This window comes from Panthera tigris, chromosome A3 (assembly GCF_018350195.1).
Source record: "Panthera tigris isolate Pti1 chromosome A3, P.tigris_Pti1_mat1.1, whole genome shotgun sequence".
NCBI lineage: Eukaryota > Metazoa > Chordata > Mammalia > Carnivora > Felidae > Panthera > Panthera tigris.
Window position 1 is genome coordinate 63,039,824 of NC_056662.1, and position 16,096 is coordinate 63,055,919.

The window sequence follows — 16,096 nt, forward strand, 5'->3', positions numbered from 1 at the left end:
TCTTTTTTTTAATGTTTATTTATTTTTGAGAGAGCGCGAGAGAGGACGAGCACGCACAAGCAGGGGAAGGGCAAAAAGCGAGAGAGACAGGATCCGAATCGGGCTCTGTGCTGACAGCAGACAGCCCGATGTGGGGCTCCAACTCACGAACTGCAAGATCGTGACCTGTGCCAAAGTCAGTCGCTTAACCCACTGAACCGCTGAGGCACCTCCTCTTACACTCTTGAACCTAAATTTTTAGCTCGCTGTTTATGAAGCCCCTGGTTCATTTCATTAATTATATGATAAACAAAAATAAGCCGTGTGGAAAGACATTGTTAAAAAACATCGTTTTTGTTGTAAAAACACATTTGTATATATGAATAAACCAAAAGTAGAGTGAGGAGGGCTTTTCTGTGTTTTTTCTTCATGGCTTTGCATATTTCATGTATGGAAGCCTGGGAACAAAGTTTGTTTGTTTTTTAAACTATAGCTTTGTATTTATTATGTTTAAATTTACTTATGATTTTGAAAATTTAGTTGAAAGAAGGCTGTCATTTGCTTTAAAACAGAATCAGTGGTATTCTTTGGTGGCTGCTTTTTTTTGATAGTCAGAGTTGCCCTGTTTCACATTTTGCTTCTTTCATTTTAAACCATTGTCGGTTTCCTTTTACCCAACGTGTTTCTTTGTAAAAAGGGGTTTAATTTTCATACTATTCTATTGAAGTGTTAAGACTCGTATTCTATATAGAGCTTACAGTTTTCAAAGTTGGGCTTCAACAAGACATACAACTAAAGGATAATGTAAATTAACCTTATTCATACGAAAATTCCACTTTTTATAGTGTAGGTACAGAGAGTTGACATTATTAAAGGCAACATGCCAATATGATGTATGCTTTTCTAGAAATGGAAATTCCAGAAAAGTCAGGCGAGAACCAAATCCAGGAAAACAACCGGGGTCCGAGAACATTGCATCAAACCACTTGTGTCTCAGAACAGAATCGGAAAACAAGAACAAGCTTTGCAACAGATGGTGGCACGTCCCAGAATTCTGGGGCTCCAGGGAGTGACTGGAGTTCGGACGAGGAAGGTGGGAGCAAAGGAAGATCCAAGAGCAGGTACACGTCCACCCTTTCCAGTCACACGTCAGAGGAAGGCGTCCAGGGTAGCAGAATGGGCAGCGAGGCGTATCTGACAGCATCTGATGACAGCAGTTCCATATTTGAAGAAGAGACTTTTGGCATAAAGAGACTGGAGCATAAGAAGCTGTATTCTTGGCAACAGGAGGCACAGTGGAAAGCTCAGAATTGTCCCCTTGGAAAGGGAAATTCTGAATCAGATAAAAAGGAGCACGATAGTTCATCGGATGAACTGAATAAAAAATTTCAGTCTCAGAGACTGGATTATTCATCTTCGTCCAGCGAGGCCAATACACCAAGCCCTATTTTGACCCCGGCTTTGACTCCAAAGCATCCTAACTCACTTTCTGGAAAAGGAACACAATTAGTGCCTTCATCAAACCTGCCACCCCCGAAGTTAAGGATTCCTAATGTTTTCAGTATAAGTGTGGCACTAGCCAAAAGGCACTTAAGCCAGCCACAGTTAAGTTCTGATAGGATGTTTGGTACAAACAGAAATGCCATCAGCATGATCCGGCCGCTCAGACCTCAGGAAACAGATCTTGATCTAGTTGATGACGACGGTACAGAAATTTTAGAGAATATGGACACTAGTTGTGATGACGGATTGTTTTCCTATGACTCCCTGGAGTCCCCTTGCTCTGACGACCAGGAAAGCTGTGACTCAGCCAAGAAGCCGGCCTGCAGCAAACCACCAACTCCGCCCCTGCACCGGTTTCCCTCTTGGGTAAATGACATTGCCGTGTGCAACGCGTGCATGCTGGCTTTTTCCTAGACCGGCATTTACGTTTTACTTTCTTCTCCTATTTCTTTTCAGGTCCAGATTGTTCTGAAAAGTCTCGGTGTTCAGAGTACCATTTCCCTTTCTCTTTCCCTACTGAGTTCTGAGTCAATTGAGAAATAAGGGAAGGTGAAGACAGGCAGGAGATCAAAACATTACCTTTCTTACTGATAAAACTGATTTTAGAGAGTTGGTCGGCAAATGAGCTTTCCGATACTGAACTCAGAATTCGCTAGATTTATTCATCCAGTCCCAGGTAACCCTAGACCGCTAGACGTCTGTTCCTCTTGGGTAGCTTAAAGCCCAGAGAAAGAACAAAAGGTGTTTCTTGCATGCCTTTACTTCTCAAGAGAAAGGAGCAAGGAGGGTGCTCGGCTCTGCCTGTCCAGTTTCTCCTTCTAAGCTTGCCAGTCGCATTAAGCCATCCCTCCTCCTTGGGAGGAAGAAATGAATGGTTGGAGAGGGACCCAGAGTGTTCAGTTACTAGAGTTCCCTGCACATGGAAGGAAACATCAGGGGTGGGGAAGAAGTGTTCCTCCTACCCGTGTGATACCTTGGACAAATTCGCAACCAGGACACCTAACTCTTATTGGTCATCAGTTTTTGTGCTTAATCATTTACTTGATTGGCTTTAAGAGAAATTTAATGTTACTCTTCACGAGCTTATAAATCCATTGCTTTAATCAAAAGCATCTTCCTATGTATCTGGAGTAGATTGAAATTCCTTCCATTGAAACACTGACCATTAATACAATAGTTAGCCCATCAACTGTATGATTCTTTATAGGAATATCTACACATCGCTCAATTAAAAAAATACTCTTATATTTGAAACAAACTGAAATTATCTGTTTTGTGGATTTAACATTTTCCTCCCATATTGCCATAGTCTGGCCTCCAGAGAAGCGTCTGGGCTGCAGGATTTTTTTGGTTTGGGGGTCATCTTCTGTGATATTATTTTTTATTTAGAGATCCATGTGATTTTAAGCAAATGAAGGCAGCCATGTTTTCCTACTATAAATCCAGACCTTGAGATGTATCTGCTTTTACTTTCAAAAGAACATTTCATTGTGGTGTCCACATGAAACTGTCTGCAGTTCATTATTAAATTCTGGATAGCGCAAAAAAGTGGACGTTATTGGCATGTGAATCTCTGGAATTCCAATTATGTTATCCTTCAGGCAGTGAAGATTTGAAATTTTTGCTTCTTTTATTATGTTGAGATTTTCGGAGATTTAGGTTAGGCTTTTCAAGTTCGTTTTTTTTGGCAAACCATTTTCCTACTCTTTTGCCTTTCTCTCTTCAATTTGTTCAATCCTGAAAAAGTAGTATTGCTTTTCAAAAGCCTTCTGGCAGGCTGGCCAAGTTTGAGATTTTATTTCAGCGTTTGTTAGGTATTTTCAGGTTTCAAGGAAAAGAGATGTATTCCAGTTGCCTCAATTTATGAGAGTGTATTTTAAGGATTTTTAAGAGTTTATTTGAAGGCATAGCCCATCCTTACCAAACTGGAATATCATTCAAAATACAGTAGTCACTCTAGTGGGAAAACATGTGATGTCGGCAGCACCTCTAATAGCCAACTCCTTAGAAACAGGTGACAGACACCCACTGCCCCTGGTCCAGTGTCTCAGCTTGTCCTGTCCCATCTGCGTGACTCTCCTTGTCCTCTACTGCTAACTCCTCTCCTCCACACTGTCATGCTTCCAGCTGCATCTCGTCTCCTGCTTATTGCCCTGTGTTTACATATCTTTCTGTTCCGCCAACTCTGCTGTTCTTCGCTGTGTGTATATCTCATTCTCAAGGAAACCACATCTGTTTCGTTCACTCAGCCACTCTCCAGACTAAAGTGTCTCAGACAGTTAGGGATCTCATGCCTGTTACCTAGCAGGCCGCTGGCCAGTCCAGTCCCAAAGAGCACAGCCTTACTACCTGCCCTGCCTTGGTTCAGGCAACTGTCCAGGTTAGATGTGGTGCACAATTCAGGACACGGTGATTATTCATGAAGAACAACTTGGAATCCCTTTTCTCACAGAGTGCAGGGTGAATAACCTCTCCAGTACCCATTTCAGAGATTTCTCTCAAAGAAGAGAAAGCAAAATAATAACCTGCTTTTGGAATAAGATAATATGATAAATTCCATTGCCATTCTCAAATTCATTTATTATTTGGCCTCAGGTATTTTTTTTTTTTTATTTTTTTAATTTTTATTTATTTTGAGAGGGAGACAGAGTGTGAGCAAGGGAGGAGCTGAGGGGAGGGAGACAAGGAATCTGAAGCAGGCTCCAGGCCCTGAGCTGTCAGCACAGAGCCTGATGCGGGGCTCGAACTCACAAACTGTGAGGTGATGACCTCAGCCAAAGTCGGACGCCTGACCGACTGAGCCGCCCAGGCACCCCGAGCCTCACGTATTTCTTGTACTTGATTGAAACGGACATTGAAATAAGAAGATGAAAACACTTAAAGCTACTCTGTGATTTCTGACTTGAAGATTTTTCTCTTTTCTTTCAGCATACTCTAGAATAGTAGAATATTAAAGGTAATATTCACGTACAGTCAATGATTATGAATGCTTTCTAACCTCATGTTGCAGCCGTTCAAGGTTTTCTGCGTTTTTTTCTTTAACCGTGTTTAGAATGGTAGAATACTAAACGTGGTGTTTATGTGCAACCAGTGACTATGAATAAGTTTTCTCTTACTTTTTTTCCTATCTCTTGAAAAGAATTCAAAATACCAAGCAAAAACTAGGGAACAAAGATAAATAATGGAATGACTAATGGATGGAAAACGTCTGCAGTGCTGTTCACGGTGGCATATTTGTGTTGGCACCGATGACAGTTTTATAATAATGCTCTGCTCTGGTGAATATTAAATGAAGAACAAATGAAAAACATGTGTATTGAAAGTAATCATTTCTTTGCTTTAAATATCCAGTTTAAATCTCTCTTTTACATTAGGAGAGCAGAATTTATGCTGTAGCCAAATCAGGTATTCGAATGTCTGAGGCCTTCAATATGGAGAATGTTAATAAAAGTAAGTGATTTTGCATGTTGCAATGTGGATGAACCTTGAGCACATAATGCTAAAGGAAATAAGCGAGTCATGAAAAGATAAATACTGTGTGATTCCACTTCTATGAGATCTCTGAAGTGGTCAAATTCATAGAAACAGGAAGTGGAGGGGTGGTGACCCCAGGCTGGGTGGTGGTGGGGGGGTGGGGAATAGTTGCTTAATTGGCATAGACTTTCAGATTTGCAAGATACAAAAGTTCTGGAGACTTGCTTCATAACAATGTGACTATAATTAACACTAGCCGAACCATACACTTAAAAACAGTTAAAGTGGTCAATTTTATGTTGTGTTTTTTACTGGAATAAAACATGTTTAAACAAATAAGTGATTTTATATTGCCATTTCACTAACCAAGAATTGCCTAAATGTTTGAAGCCATTGGAGCAGATAGAATTATGTATTTCAGGAAATGATTTCTAAGGTTGCTGATTTACATTTTAAATTGCAATTTATTGTTACCCAATATAGGGGCACATATATGTTCAATTCTGATGCAGAAAGTACCTCTTTTTGCTTTTTATTTAAAAGAGGGTAAAGCAAAGAAACTGTGAGTTTCAGCTGTTTAAAATTATAAAAATATCAGTCTCTATGTCCTTTTTTCCAGAGTTTAAAACTCACTCTCCCGTTGCTTTCCTTTCCTTTCCTTTCCTTTCCTTTCCTTTCCTTTCCTTTCCCATCCCTTCCCATCCCTTCCCCTTTTCTTTCTTTCTTTCTTTCTTTCTTTCTTTCTTTCTTTCTTTCTTTTTCTTTCTTTCCTTTCTTCAAAAAATTTTTAAAGAAGCAATGTATTCCCAGTATGAAAAGTAAAACCGAACAACAGAAAACTGTATGGAATAAAAAGAGAAGTTTTCCTGTGGTTCTTTCCACTAGCTCCCTCCCTTTCCTACTACTGATCCATATCTTAGAGGCAACCATTGATGTTCTATTTCTTCTCAGCAATGTTCTGTTCTTACCATTCAGGAAATTATATTCCTAAACTTTCAACATGAGGTTCACCTGATAAAAGCTTAAGCATGATGATGTTTTAACACCATGTCAGTAACAGGGCTATGAATAATTGGAGAATATCTTCATAGGGTACTGCTCACTGAATCAGCAGATGTTTGTCCTATTTCTGCCCAGCCTGACCTGCATAGAAATGCCTGCTGAAGAAATAAAAGCTATGATCCCTACTCTCAAAGAGTATGCAGTCTAGTTGGGGAAGTAACATACATGAGGAAATAATGAACCATGCAAGAGAGTATATCCTTACAGCAGACTATATGAGAACAGTCATGTGTGTTAATCCAGCTTCTCTTTAATTGGAACTTTTGCTAGCTCACATTCATAAGAAATAGACCTAAGTGCTAGAGAGAAGTTTCTTGTTTTTTGTTTTTTAAATCACTTTGTCTTATCTTTCAGATTCTGCCCCTCTGCTCTCCTATACCACATCAGGACTCTATACCTCTCTGATATACAAGAATATGACAACCCCAGTGTACACAACTTTGAAGGGGGTAAGTCATTATTGTTACTACTAAACATGTGGTTCTCTTCATGGTGGATCGAGAAAACTGTTTATTTAAGCTCCAGATTCCATTCTTGACATTTTACACAGACTCTCCCTTTATAGGGAGTTTTAGACACTCACTCTAATATATCATAAAAAGAGAAGAAATGGAAAGATCCAGAGGAGATATTTATGCTTCTCAGAGTATTAGAGGTCTGGGCTCATTTTTGTTACACCCCATGTGATTTTCCACCTCCTCCACGGTGGTTAATTGTTTAAAGGAAATACCACTATTAATGATGTAGGGAAAATTCCTAATTTGGCAAGATTTTTTTGTCACTGCCAGGGTTCCCTCCTCCTTGCTTGAAGTACCTAATTAAAATAAGTATTTTCAACTATTAACAGCCTATGTTTCCAGGAATCTTTTATATTTGACGAACGCCTTGCTAATTAGAATTTGGGATTTAACCACATGACTTTGATAATACCAAAAGATATTCTTGTATTCCCTTAAAAAATCTTATTTTGTGACTTCTGGTGAAACATTTTATATCTAAAAAGAGAGGGACACAGATAGGCCGCTGTGCTTTTCTTTAGAAGGCAACCCAAATAAGCAGCAGCCCCTTCCTGGATGACTCCTCTGGGTCAGAGGAAGAAGATAGTTCCAGATCCAGTTCCCGGACTTCGGAGTCAGACACGCGCAATCGAAGCGGGCCAGGCAGCCCCAGAGCAATGAAACGAGGTGAGGGAAAATCTCAGGCACACAAGACAACTCCAAATAAATCAGGGTATTTAATTCAGGATATTCTGGAATTTCACCCACCTAATAGGACTTTTTAAAAAAGCCAAAGTACTTGCTTGAAACCAAAGTGAAAAGAGAATTAGCCAAGACTGAGATGTTTATATTCTTATCCTAGTTCTCTTCTTATTTTTTTTTTGTGATTCCATATAAGCCACATGATCTTTTTTTTTTAACCTTATCCTATCTGTAAGAGAGAGATCACTTTATTATGGGAATAGAGTGAAATAATTGGCCAGAATGAGGTTTCTCTTTTATAGTTACCGTGTGGCATTTTGCATAATTTATGGGATAGACTTATTTCAGCTAAATTTGTTATGCTGCTAAATGGGAGAAAATACACCTAAAAATTTGGTGGTTAACCTGATATTAAGATGGAAACCAACAAAAACTTTACTTTGGGCATGTCTATGATTTTTAGTGGATTTTGAAGAAACTTTTGGCATAGGTAGAGGTTACAGAAAGAGATAATCACACTGAATGACACCTGAATTTTACAAAAGTAATGCAGCATGCTCTGTTGGTTTTCAGATTATGTTCCACAGAACCCTTAGGTAATCCCCAGCCCCTCAACTTCAACTGGAACTGCTCAGCTTCTATAGGTTTTATTAAGCTTTGGGGCTGTCATTGGTGTCTTTACTCCTCCTATCTTAGCTCCCAACAGCTGGTATTGGGTTACATCACACTTTTGCTCAAAACACTGCAAAGACCCATAATGGTTATAAGGTGTTACCTGACTCTTTTGTGCCTTTGATCTCATCTCCTTTCTCCTTCCTTACACCCTCTTGCTGTTCCTAGAACAGGCCAGGCATGCTTTTATTTCAGGACCTTCACACTGATTGTTTCCTTTACCTGCTTTTCTTCCCCCCAGATGTCTATAGGGCTAACTTGGGCGCATCCTACGGTGCTTTGCTCCAACGCTGCCTTCTCAGTGAGATCTACCCTGAGCACAGCATTCGATTTGCAGTCCTTTGCTCTTCTCCATCTACTAACTCTTTCTATTCCCTCTAGTCTGCTCTATGTTTTATTTTTTCATAGCACTTACTGCCTGTTTTTTTTCTGTCTCTACCAACTAGAATCTATGTTCCATGAGGGCAGAGATTTTTCTGTTTTATTGTCTGTTCTCTCCCTAACACCTGGGGTAGTGCCTAGCACACTGGCCCTGGGGTCGGGCACCCCAGATTAGCACTCCAGCATTGCTCCTGCCCAGCTGTTTGACTTGGGATAAATGTTTTAGTTTAATCTCTGGACCTTAGTCTCCTTACAGAACGAGGGCACCAATCAGGATGATCTCTGAGGTCCCTTATAAGTCTAAGTTTCTGTTATTCTATGAAATATAAAAGTATTGCTACTATAACAACTATTACTTGTCTTTGTCAAATAGACAAGAATATTGATATGGTGACATTGTCCTAACAAGTCCCTTAAATGTTAATAAACACTTTGAAAAATTGCTAGATATTGCAATGAATAATGATGCAAATCTTTGATTTTATTTATTATATTCAAAATTTCCAATTGTATTGACCCTCCAGATGTGGCTTGCAACTTGCTAGTCATTTTCTGAAAAAGGCAAGTGAATTATTGTGACAATGTTCCCTTGAATTTTACTTTGTAGCTGCTGCCAAATGAAATAGTCTGTTTATATCGTTAAGCCTTATTGCTTCTTTTTTATAAAAGATTTTTAAAATTTATAAGCTAATAGTATTGGACTTTCATGAAAAACACTACTGAAATTGTGAAGTTCTTTTTAATGTGAATTACTTTAGAAGTGATTGCTGGGTGGCTCAGTCAGTTAAGCGTCCAACTCTTGATCTCGGCTCAAGTCATAGTCTCACAATTTGTGGGTTTGAGCCCTGTGTCAGGCTCAGCACTGACAGCATGGAGCCTGCTTGGAATTCTGTGTCTCCCTCTCTCTCTGCCCCTCCCCCACTGTTGCACATGCACACACCCTCTCTTTCTCAAAATAACATTAAAAAGTAAAATAAATTAAAAGTGATTTCAACAACTAAGTGGTTTAAAATGTGATTGTACAACTCTTGATAAACTGAAATCAAACATCTGCTTGCCTTATATAAGTCAATACGAAAATACACATGTTTTTAATCTTTAATAAAAGACATATTAGTATCTTTGCGTGTATTTTATTATGTATATATATTGCACATAGTTTATGTATGTAAAATTAGCTGTGCTTGTGATCATACAAGAATATCATTTATATTCCTATTTATATATAAATATATAATTTGTATGTTTATATTTATATTCCTATTATTTATATTCCTTGGAGGTTTGCATGATAATCCTTACCCTCTAGTTCTGTTTTTTTGCTTTAAAAGTTCTTTATGGCAGAAGGTATGAGAATAAATATAGTTTAGGAGGGCTGATGATTTTGTGGAATACCTGTATTCCTTAGGAGAACTCACAGCTGGCATTTGGACCACCTGATTATTAAATATCGACCTAATTAATTTCTTTATTCATCTAGGTGTGTCTCTTTCTTCTGTGGCTTCTGAAAGTGACTATGCCATTCCCCCAGATGCTTACCCCACAGACACAGAATACTCACAGCCAGAGCAGAAGCTTCCTAAAACTTGCTCATCTTCCAGTGATAACGGGAAAAATGTAAACACTGATTCAGGTTTAAAAAAAAAAAAATCAATGAATGTTCTTAGTTTGAGCCTCTAAAATGAAATTTAAATTTTTAAAATTTCTTTTTAATTAGGAACCCCTGGAAAAATCTGGCTATTTATTAAAAATGAGTGGTAAAGTCAAGACTTGGAAGAGGAGGTGGTTCGTTCTCAAAGGTGGTGAATTACTTTACTATAAATCTCCGGTGAGTGGAAAGCACTTACCCTTTAGAACTGAATTCCTCAAACTGTAAATCAAGCTCCTGATATTCTTTCCTGTAATGCAATTAATTATACAAAGCATTTCTTACTATTACTATTACAGGCAGTCCCTTTACGTTTCGTTTTCTTCCTTTCCTACAGAGTGACGTAATTAGAAAACCCCAGGGCCATATTGAACTTAGCGCAACCTGCAGTATTTTAAGAGGAGGTAACAAACAAACAGTTCAGGTACTTTTTTTTTTTTTTTTTTTTTTTTTTTGCTTTTTCTTTTTTGTATCATGTAAAATTCAATTCTTGGTTATCCAAGCTAATAGGAGATTGGATGATTCAATGTTTCTTTTCTTTTTTTTTTTTTTAGTGTTTATTTATTTTTGAGACAGAGAGAGACAGAGCATGAACGGGGGAGGGTCAGAGAGAGAGGGAGACACAGAATCCAAAGCAGGCTCCAGGCTCTGAGCTGTCAGCACAGAGCCCAACGCAGGGCTCGAACTCACGGACCGTGAGATCATGACCTGAGCCAAAGTCGGATGCTTAACCGACTGAGCCACCCAGGCGCCCCAATTCAATGTTTCTTTATTCACTTTGTGTTAAGTGTGATTCCTCAAAAATGTGTGAAACCCCAGGCCTTCTCAGTTCAAACTACATTATAAACTAGGTTTGTGTTAAGTAACCGTCCACTACCCTTCCTTTGCCCTTGTGCCTTACATTCTTCTTCCCCTATACTTCATCTTCCAGCTATTCTCAGCTCTTAACCTGTCTGGCTATTTTAGGGAAGGCTTATCTGAGAAATGAATTACCAATAAGATGTTATTAGTTTGATGTACTACTAAATTCAGGAGGGTTTGCATTTTGATAAAGAACCGGAAAATGCCATTTCTTCTATGAACTCCAGCTGTTATAACACCTAAGTCGGAAAGATACTGGTGAGAAGAAGGCTGTCCTACCTCCTACCGAATCACACCCTAGACATAGCTGCTGGCCATTCACCCACACATAAAACCAGTCTTGCTAGAAATCTGTTAAATTTAAAACACAGGCTGTTGACATAGTTTGGCATATGTGATTTAAATTCAGACCCTTTAGGGTGCCTGAGTGGCTCAGTCCGTTAAGTGTTCAACTTCAGCTCAGGTCATGATCTCCCAGTCTGTGAGTTTGAGCCCTGCATTGGGCTCCGTGCTGACAGCTCAGAGCCTGGAGCCTGCTTCGGATTCTGTGTCTCCCTCTCTGTCTGCCCCTCCCCTGCTTGTTCTCTCTCTCTCTCTCTCTCTCTCTCTCAAAAATGAATAAACATTAAAAGAAAATTAAATAAATAAATTCAGATACTTTATCTGAAATACCTTCAATAATTAATATTTTCTTGGGGCTCATGGGTGGTTCAATCAGTTAAGCATCCACCCTCTGATTTTAGTTCAGGTCATGATCTCATGGTTTGTGGGTTCAGGCCCTGTGTTGGGCTCTGTGCCAACAGTGCTAAGCCTGCTTGGGATTCTTTCTCTCCCTCTCCCTTTCTGCCCCTTCCCAACTTTCTCTCTCTTAAAATAGATAAATTTAAAAATATTTTTAAAATAATAATTATTATTATTTTCTTATCTTGCTCCTTCAGAGGGTATAATGAACATTTATCAGAAAGGCTCATTGTCTATGTTTTCAGGAGATAATTAATACCTGAGAACTGCCCAAAAAAGTAGAAGGGAGAAAAGTAGAAGGAGAGCTTTGTCTGGAAGCATGGCAGATAAGAATAATCTACAAAGTTCTGAAATATTTGGAAATTTCAAAATGTGGTTCATTTGAGACTGAAACATTGCTAATTCATAATATCTGATCACATGTTAGTTGTAAGAATTTCTCTTCTTTATAAGCAAGGACTTCTTATTTTATTTATAATTAATTTTCATTTCTATAACAAATAATTCCTCTTTATTTGCAAAAAATATATTATTTTATTACAGTCTCCAGTCATGCTACTGCTCACTTCAACAGCTAGGAGACTGTAGCACATTTAAAGGAGAAAAAGAAAATGTAACAAATAAGCAAGATAAAAAAATGATGACACAAAAGTTTAACACTCTGAAAAACTTTAAACTAAAGTGAAAACAATGATTTCAACACAAAGTTAATTATTGTAATTCTCACAATCTGGTTAAACTATTCTAAATTATCTGTGGAGTCATTTATTTAGCACCTAGGATTCAAGGTATGGCATGTTTGTTTCTATGTTAATTAATGTTTTTAGGAGAGACAGGGAAATGCTAATAATCCTAAATCTTCAGAGTTTCCTTTCCTATCTCTTTCTCATCCCGTTCTAGCTGACCACTGAAAAACACACCTACTATCTGACTGCAGATTCTCCCAATATATTGGAAGAATGGATTAAAGTATTGCAGAATGTTCTCCGAGTACAAGCTGCTGACCCACATTTTCTGCAGCCTGAGGGCAAACCCACGGTGAAGGGATTGCTCACCAAGGTAGGAACTTTAGTACAGTGCAGTGTCCTGGGTAGCTGGGGAGTCAGCCCCACTGATCGTAAGTGGGTGTCAGAGAGTATGTGTATTGAATATTTATATTATCTTGGGGTGGGAAGTGTCTTTTGCTTATGATGCCAAGTGTTCTAACCATCAAAAATTCCCTAAGCAGAATTTTGAAAAGACAGTTGAAAAGCTTGGGAAAGCATTTAAAATGTGTAAAAACCAAGCTTTTCTAATCAATAAGTAAAGGATAAATACCAACGTGGGGGGAAAGGAACGAAGGACACAATGGGAAAGAAGTAGAGCTGCTAGACGGAAAAAATACAAAAGATATTTTAAAAACTCTGGGAGCGCCAGGGTGGCTTGGTTGGTCAAGCGTCTGACTCTTGGTTTTGGCTCAGGTCATGATCTCACAATCTGTGAGTTTTAACCCCATATTGGGCTCTGCGCTGACAGGGAGGAGCCTGCTCGGAATTCTCTCTCTCCCTCTTCCTCTTCCTGCTTGCGCACTCTCTCTCAAAATAAATAAATAAACTTAAAAAAAATCCGGTCAAAGGGTGGATATTTTTTAAAATTATGAAACATAGTATTGACACAAAATGAGTGAGCTTATTACTTTAGAAGGCAATTTGGAAAAAAAAAAAAGGAATTTGGCAGTGTCTTGATCCAAGTGTTAATTCAGTGAATGCTTTTGAATGAACAAATGAATGAATATTAAATGTTTAAAAACATTTATACAGACCTTTTCATTCAGCAATCTCAGTCCAAGAAATTTATACTTAGGAAATGGTTTTAATTTGCCAAATATTTAAGTATAAGAATGTCCATCACAGCATGGTTTGTTTTTTTCCTATTTTTAAAAAATGAGAGGGGCACCTGGGTGGCTCAGCCGGTTGAGCGGCCGACTTCGGCTCAGGTCACGATCTCGCAGTCCGTGAGTTCCAGCCCCGCGTCGGACTCTGTGCTGACCGCTCAGAGCCTGGAGCCTGTTTCAGATTCTGTGTCTCCCTCTCTCTCTGTCCCTCCCCTGTTCATGTTCTGTCTCTCTCTGTCTCAAAAATAAATAAACGTTGAAAAAAAAATAATAATAAATAAATAAATAAAAAATGAGATATAATTAGCATACACTAAAATGCAGATCTTAAATGTAGAGTTTGATGAGTTTTGACAAATATTTACAGTCACTCTGTCAAGATACAGAATGTTTCCATTGCCCCAGAAAGATTACATGCATGGCATGGTTTATAACAAAGACAAATTGGGATCAACTTAAATGTAGAGTAGGGGATAGTTTAAATAAGTACATATAATCAGATAATGCTTTACTAGGCAGCCATTTTATTTATTTTTTATTTTTTAAAGTTTATTTATTTTGAGAGAAAGAGAGCACACATGAGTGAGGGAGGGCAGAGAGAGAGAGAATCCCAAGCAGGCCTTGTGCTGTCAGCTCAGAGCCTACTGCAGGGCTCGAACTCATGAACCGTGAGATCATGACCTGAGCAGAAATCAAGAGTCAGGCACTTAACCAACTGAGCCACCCAGGCACTCCTACTATGCAGCCATTTTAAATTGTAAAAGAATATTTAGTGCTATAGGAATATGTTATGACACACTGTTAGGTGATAAAATAAATAGAATGCAGTATTATATTATTATCCCACTTTATTATATGCATCTATAGAAAAAGGTCTGAATATGAAATATACCAAGACATATTGGTTAGCGCTATGTGATTTTATTCTTGCTTAATTCTGTTTTCTAACTTTTTTTAGAAAGAGTAAGAATCCTAAGATAAATATTATTTTTAAACTTAAAAATTGATCACTCTTAGAAAAATATAATAAAATATTTACACATAAAGTATTACACACAAAAATAACCTCTGAGTAACCACTCATCCTTCATGTGCTTTGTTTACATAAGTTAAAAATTTAGATTTAGAAGAGCTATGTCACCATAGCTAGCATTAATGTGGGTGCTATTCAGTAATATTTACAAAGATTGACCAGCTACACCAAAAGTAGGAGAAAAAATTCACCGAGTTGTGCTCTGTTTTTTCCAAAATGTTACAGTACCATGAAAATATTTTTTCAGTTACTGATGACTTAGAAACTTCTTGGTATTATACAAATATATACTTTCCAGTGAACACAGTGCTGCTTTAAATCATATTCTTACTATAATTCATAATAACTAGCTGTCTTCCTGTTTCAAGGACCATGTGTATCAAACCCTTAGACTTTAATATGATCCTGTGGCTAAGGGTTGGTTACTTGTTCCACTGTGTGTTTGTTTGATTGTTTTTACTTTATCCACATGGCATTGTCAGTTTCTGCATGTTACATTTCTGCTATTCCCTGCCTCCCATCTCATACTTGCGTTTTAAATGAGTATAAGTAGATGTGATTATCAGATGACTAAACCATTTGGGTTTATAGACAGGATGCTTATTAGGTTTCCTTCCTACCATTTTCATGTCCACCCCCATATTGTCGCCCTCAGAGCCTTATAAGAGAAACTCTTGCCTCAGTTATTCTGAGTGACTTGTTCTGAGCTCACACTCAGGCTACAATTTAAGCTACTGCAGAACAGCACTTGAATACTTTGCAGGGGAGGACGTTTTCTCAGGCTGTCACGTTGTTATTAAGTACAGAAATATGTAGGTAGATATTAAGAACTTGACTAATTTGATTCTGGATATTCACTCTTGCAACTTTTAATACTTAGGAAGAACATTTTCTCTATAAAAAGTCATTTATTTAAAAAACCAAAAATTATTGAGTAGTTACCACATGCCAGCCAATGGGCTGGAGGATATCAACATGAAGAGGCCATTGGCCCCTCCCCACCCCCCCATTCCTCAAAGAGCCACATAATCTATTGGGAAAGAAAGGGACTTAGCATATTATAATATGTACCAAGTGCAATTATGAGAGGCATGGTAAGGTCACAGAGAAATCTAATTTAGGCTGTGGGATCAGGAACAACTTCTCAGAGAAGATTTATTTGTGTTGAGTCTTCAGGGAAGAGAAGGAATCGTTACACCAAATGGAAATGGGCAGGGAAGGTATCCCAGGCTAGGAGACAGTGGGAACAAAGACAGTATCTCAAAGCGGTGCCATATACGCTGAAAACATGTCCTTTGGAGAACAAGGTGGAGGGGCCTGGTCATGGAGGGACTTTTTGTCTTGTTAAAGACTTTATTCTTCACCCTGGATGTGATGTGGAACCCTTCAGGTTTGTAACAGAGGCAGGGGCATGTTCATGTTGCTAATAGATCACTCTGCTGAGAGGAAGGTGGATTTGCAGGGGGCAAGGTGGAAAGAAGTTCTAAAAACAGTTAGCAGAAGTTGTTCTTGTGAAGGGCATGAGATGCTGAGCTGGTCATAGGGAAAGAGAGGAGAAGGTGAATTTAAATAATGAGAGGAAGTAAAGTCTTCAGTTAGATTGGTTGAATTCAGGGTTAGGAAGTGCAAATGGTTGGCTGGGTGAAAGATGGTGCCACATAAGACAGCTC

General features: G+C 38.5%; 1 protein-coding gene across 1 annotated transcript in view; it reads left to right on the forward strand.

Annotated features, from left to right (window-relative positions):
• Positions 1-16,096, forward strand: part of PLEKHH2 (pleckstrin homology, MyTH4 and FERM domain containing H2) — a 106,942-nt gene that overhangs the window by 41,809 nt on the left and 49,037 nt on the right. The window contains exons 7-14 of the mRNA XM_007097839.3: positions 887-1,848; positions 4,857-4,932; positions 6,373-6,467; positions 7,058-7,202; positions 9,751-9,887; positions 9,988-10,098; positions 10,256-10,342; positions 12,421-12,579. Coding sequence (XP_007097901.2) covers positions 887-1,848; positions 4,857-4,932; positions 6,373-6,467; positions 7,058-7,202; positions 9,751-9,887; positions 9,988-10,098; positions 10,256-10,342; positions 12,421-12,579 — 1,772 coding nt within the window. The remainder of the gene's footprint in view (positions 1-886; positions 1,849-4,856; positions 4,933-6,372; positions 6,468-7,057; positions 7,203-9,750; positions 9,888-9,987; positions 10,099-10,255; positions 10,343-12,420; positions 12,580-16,096) is intronic.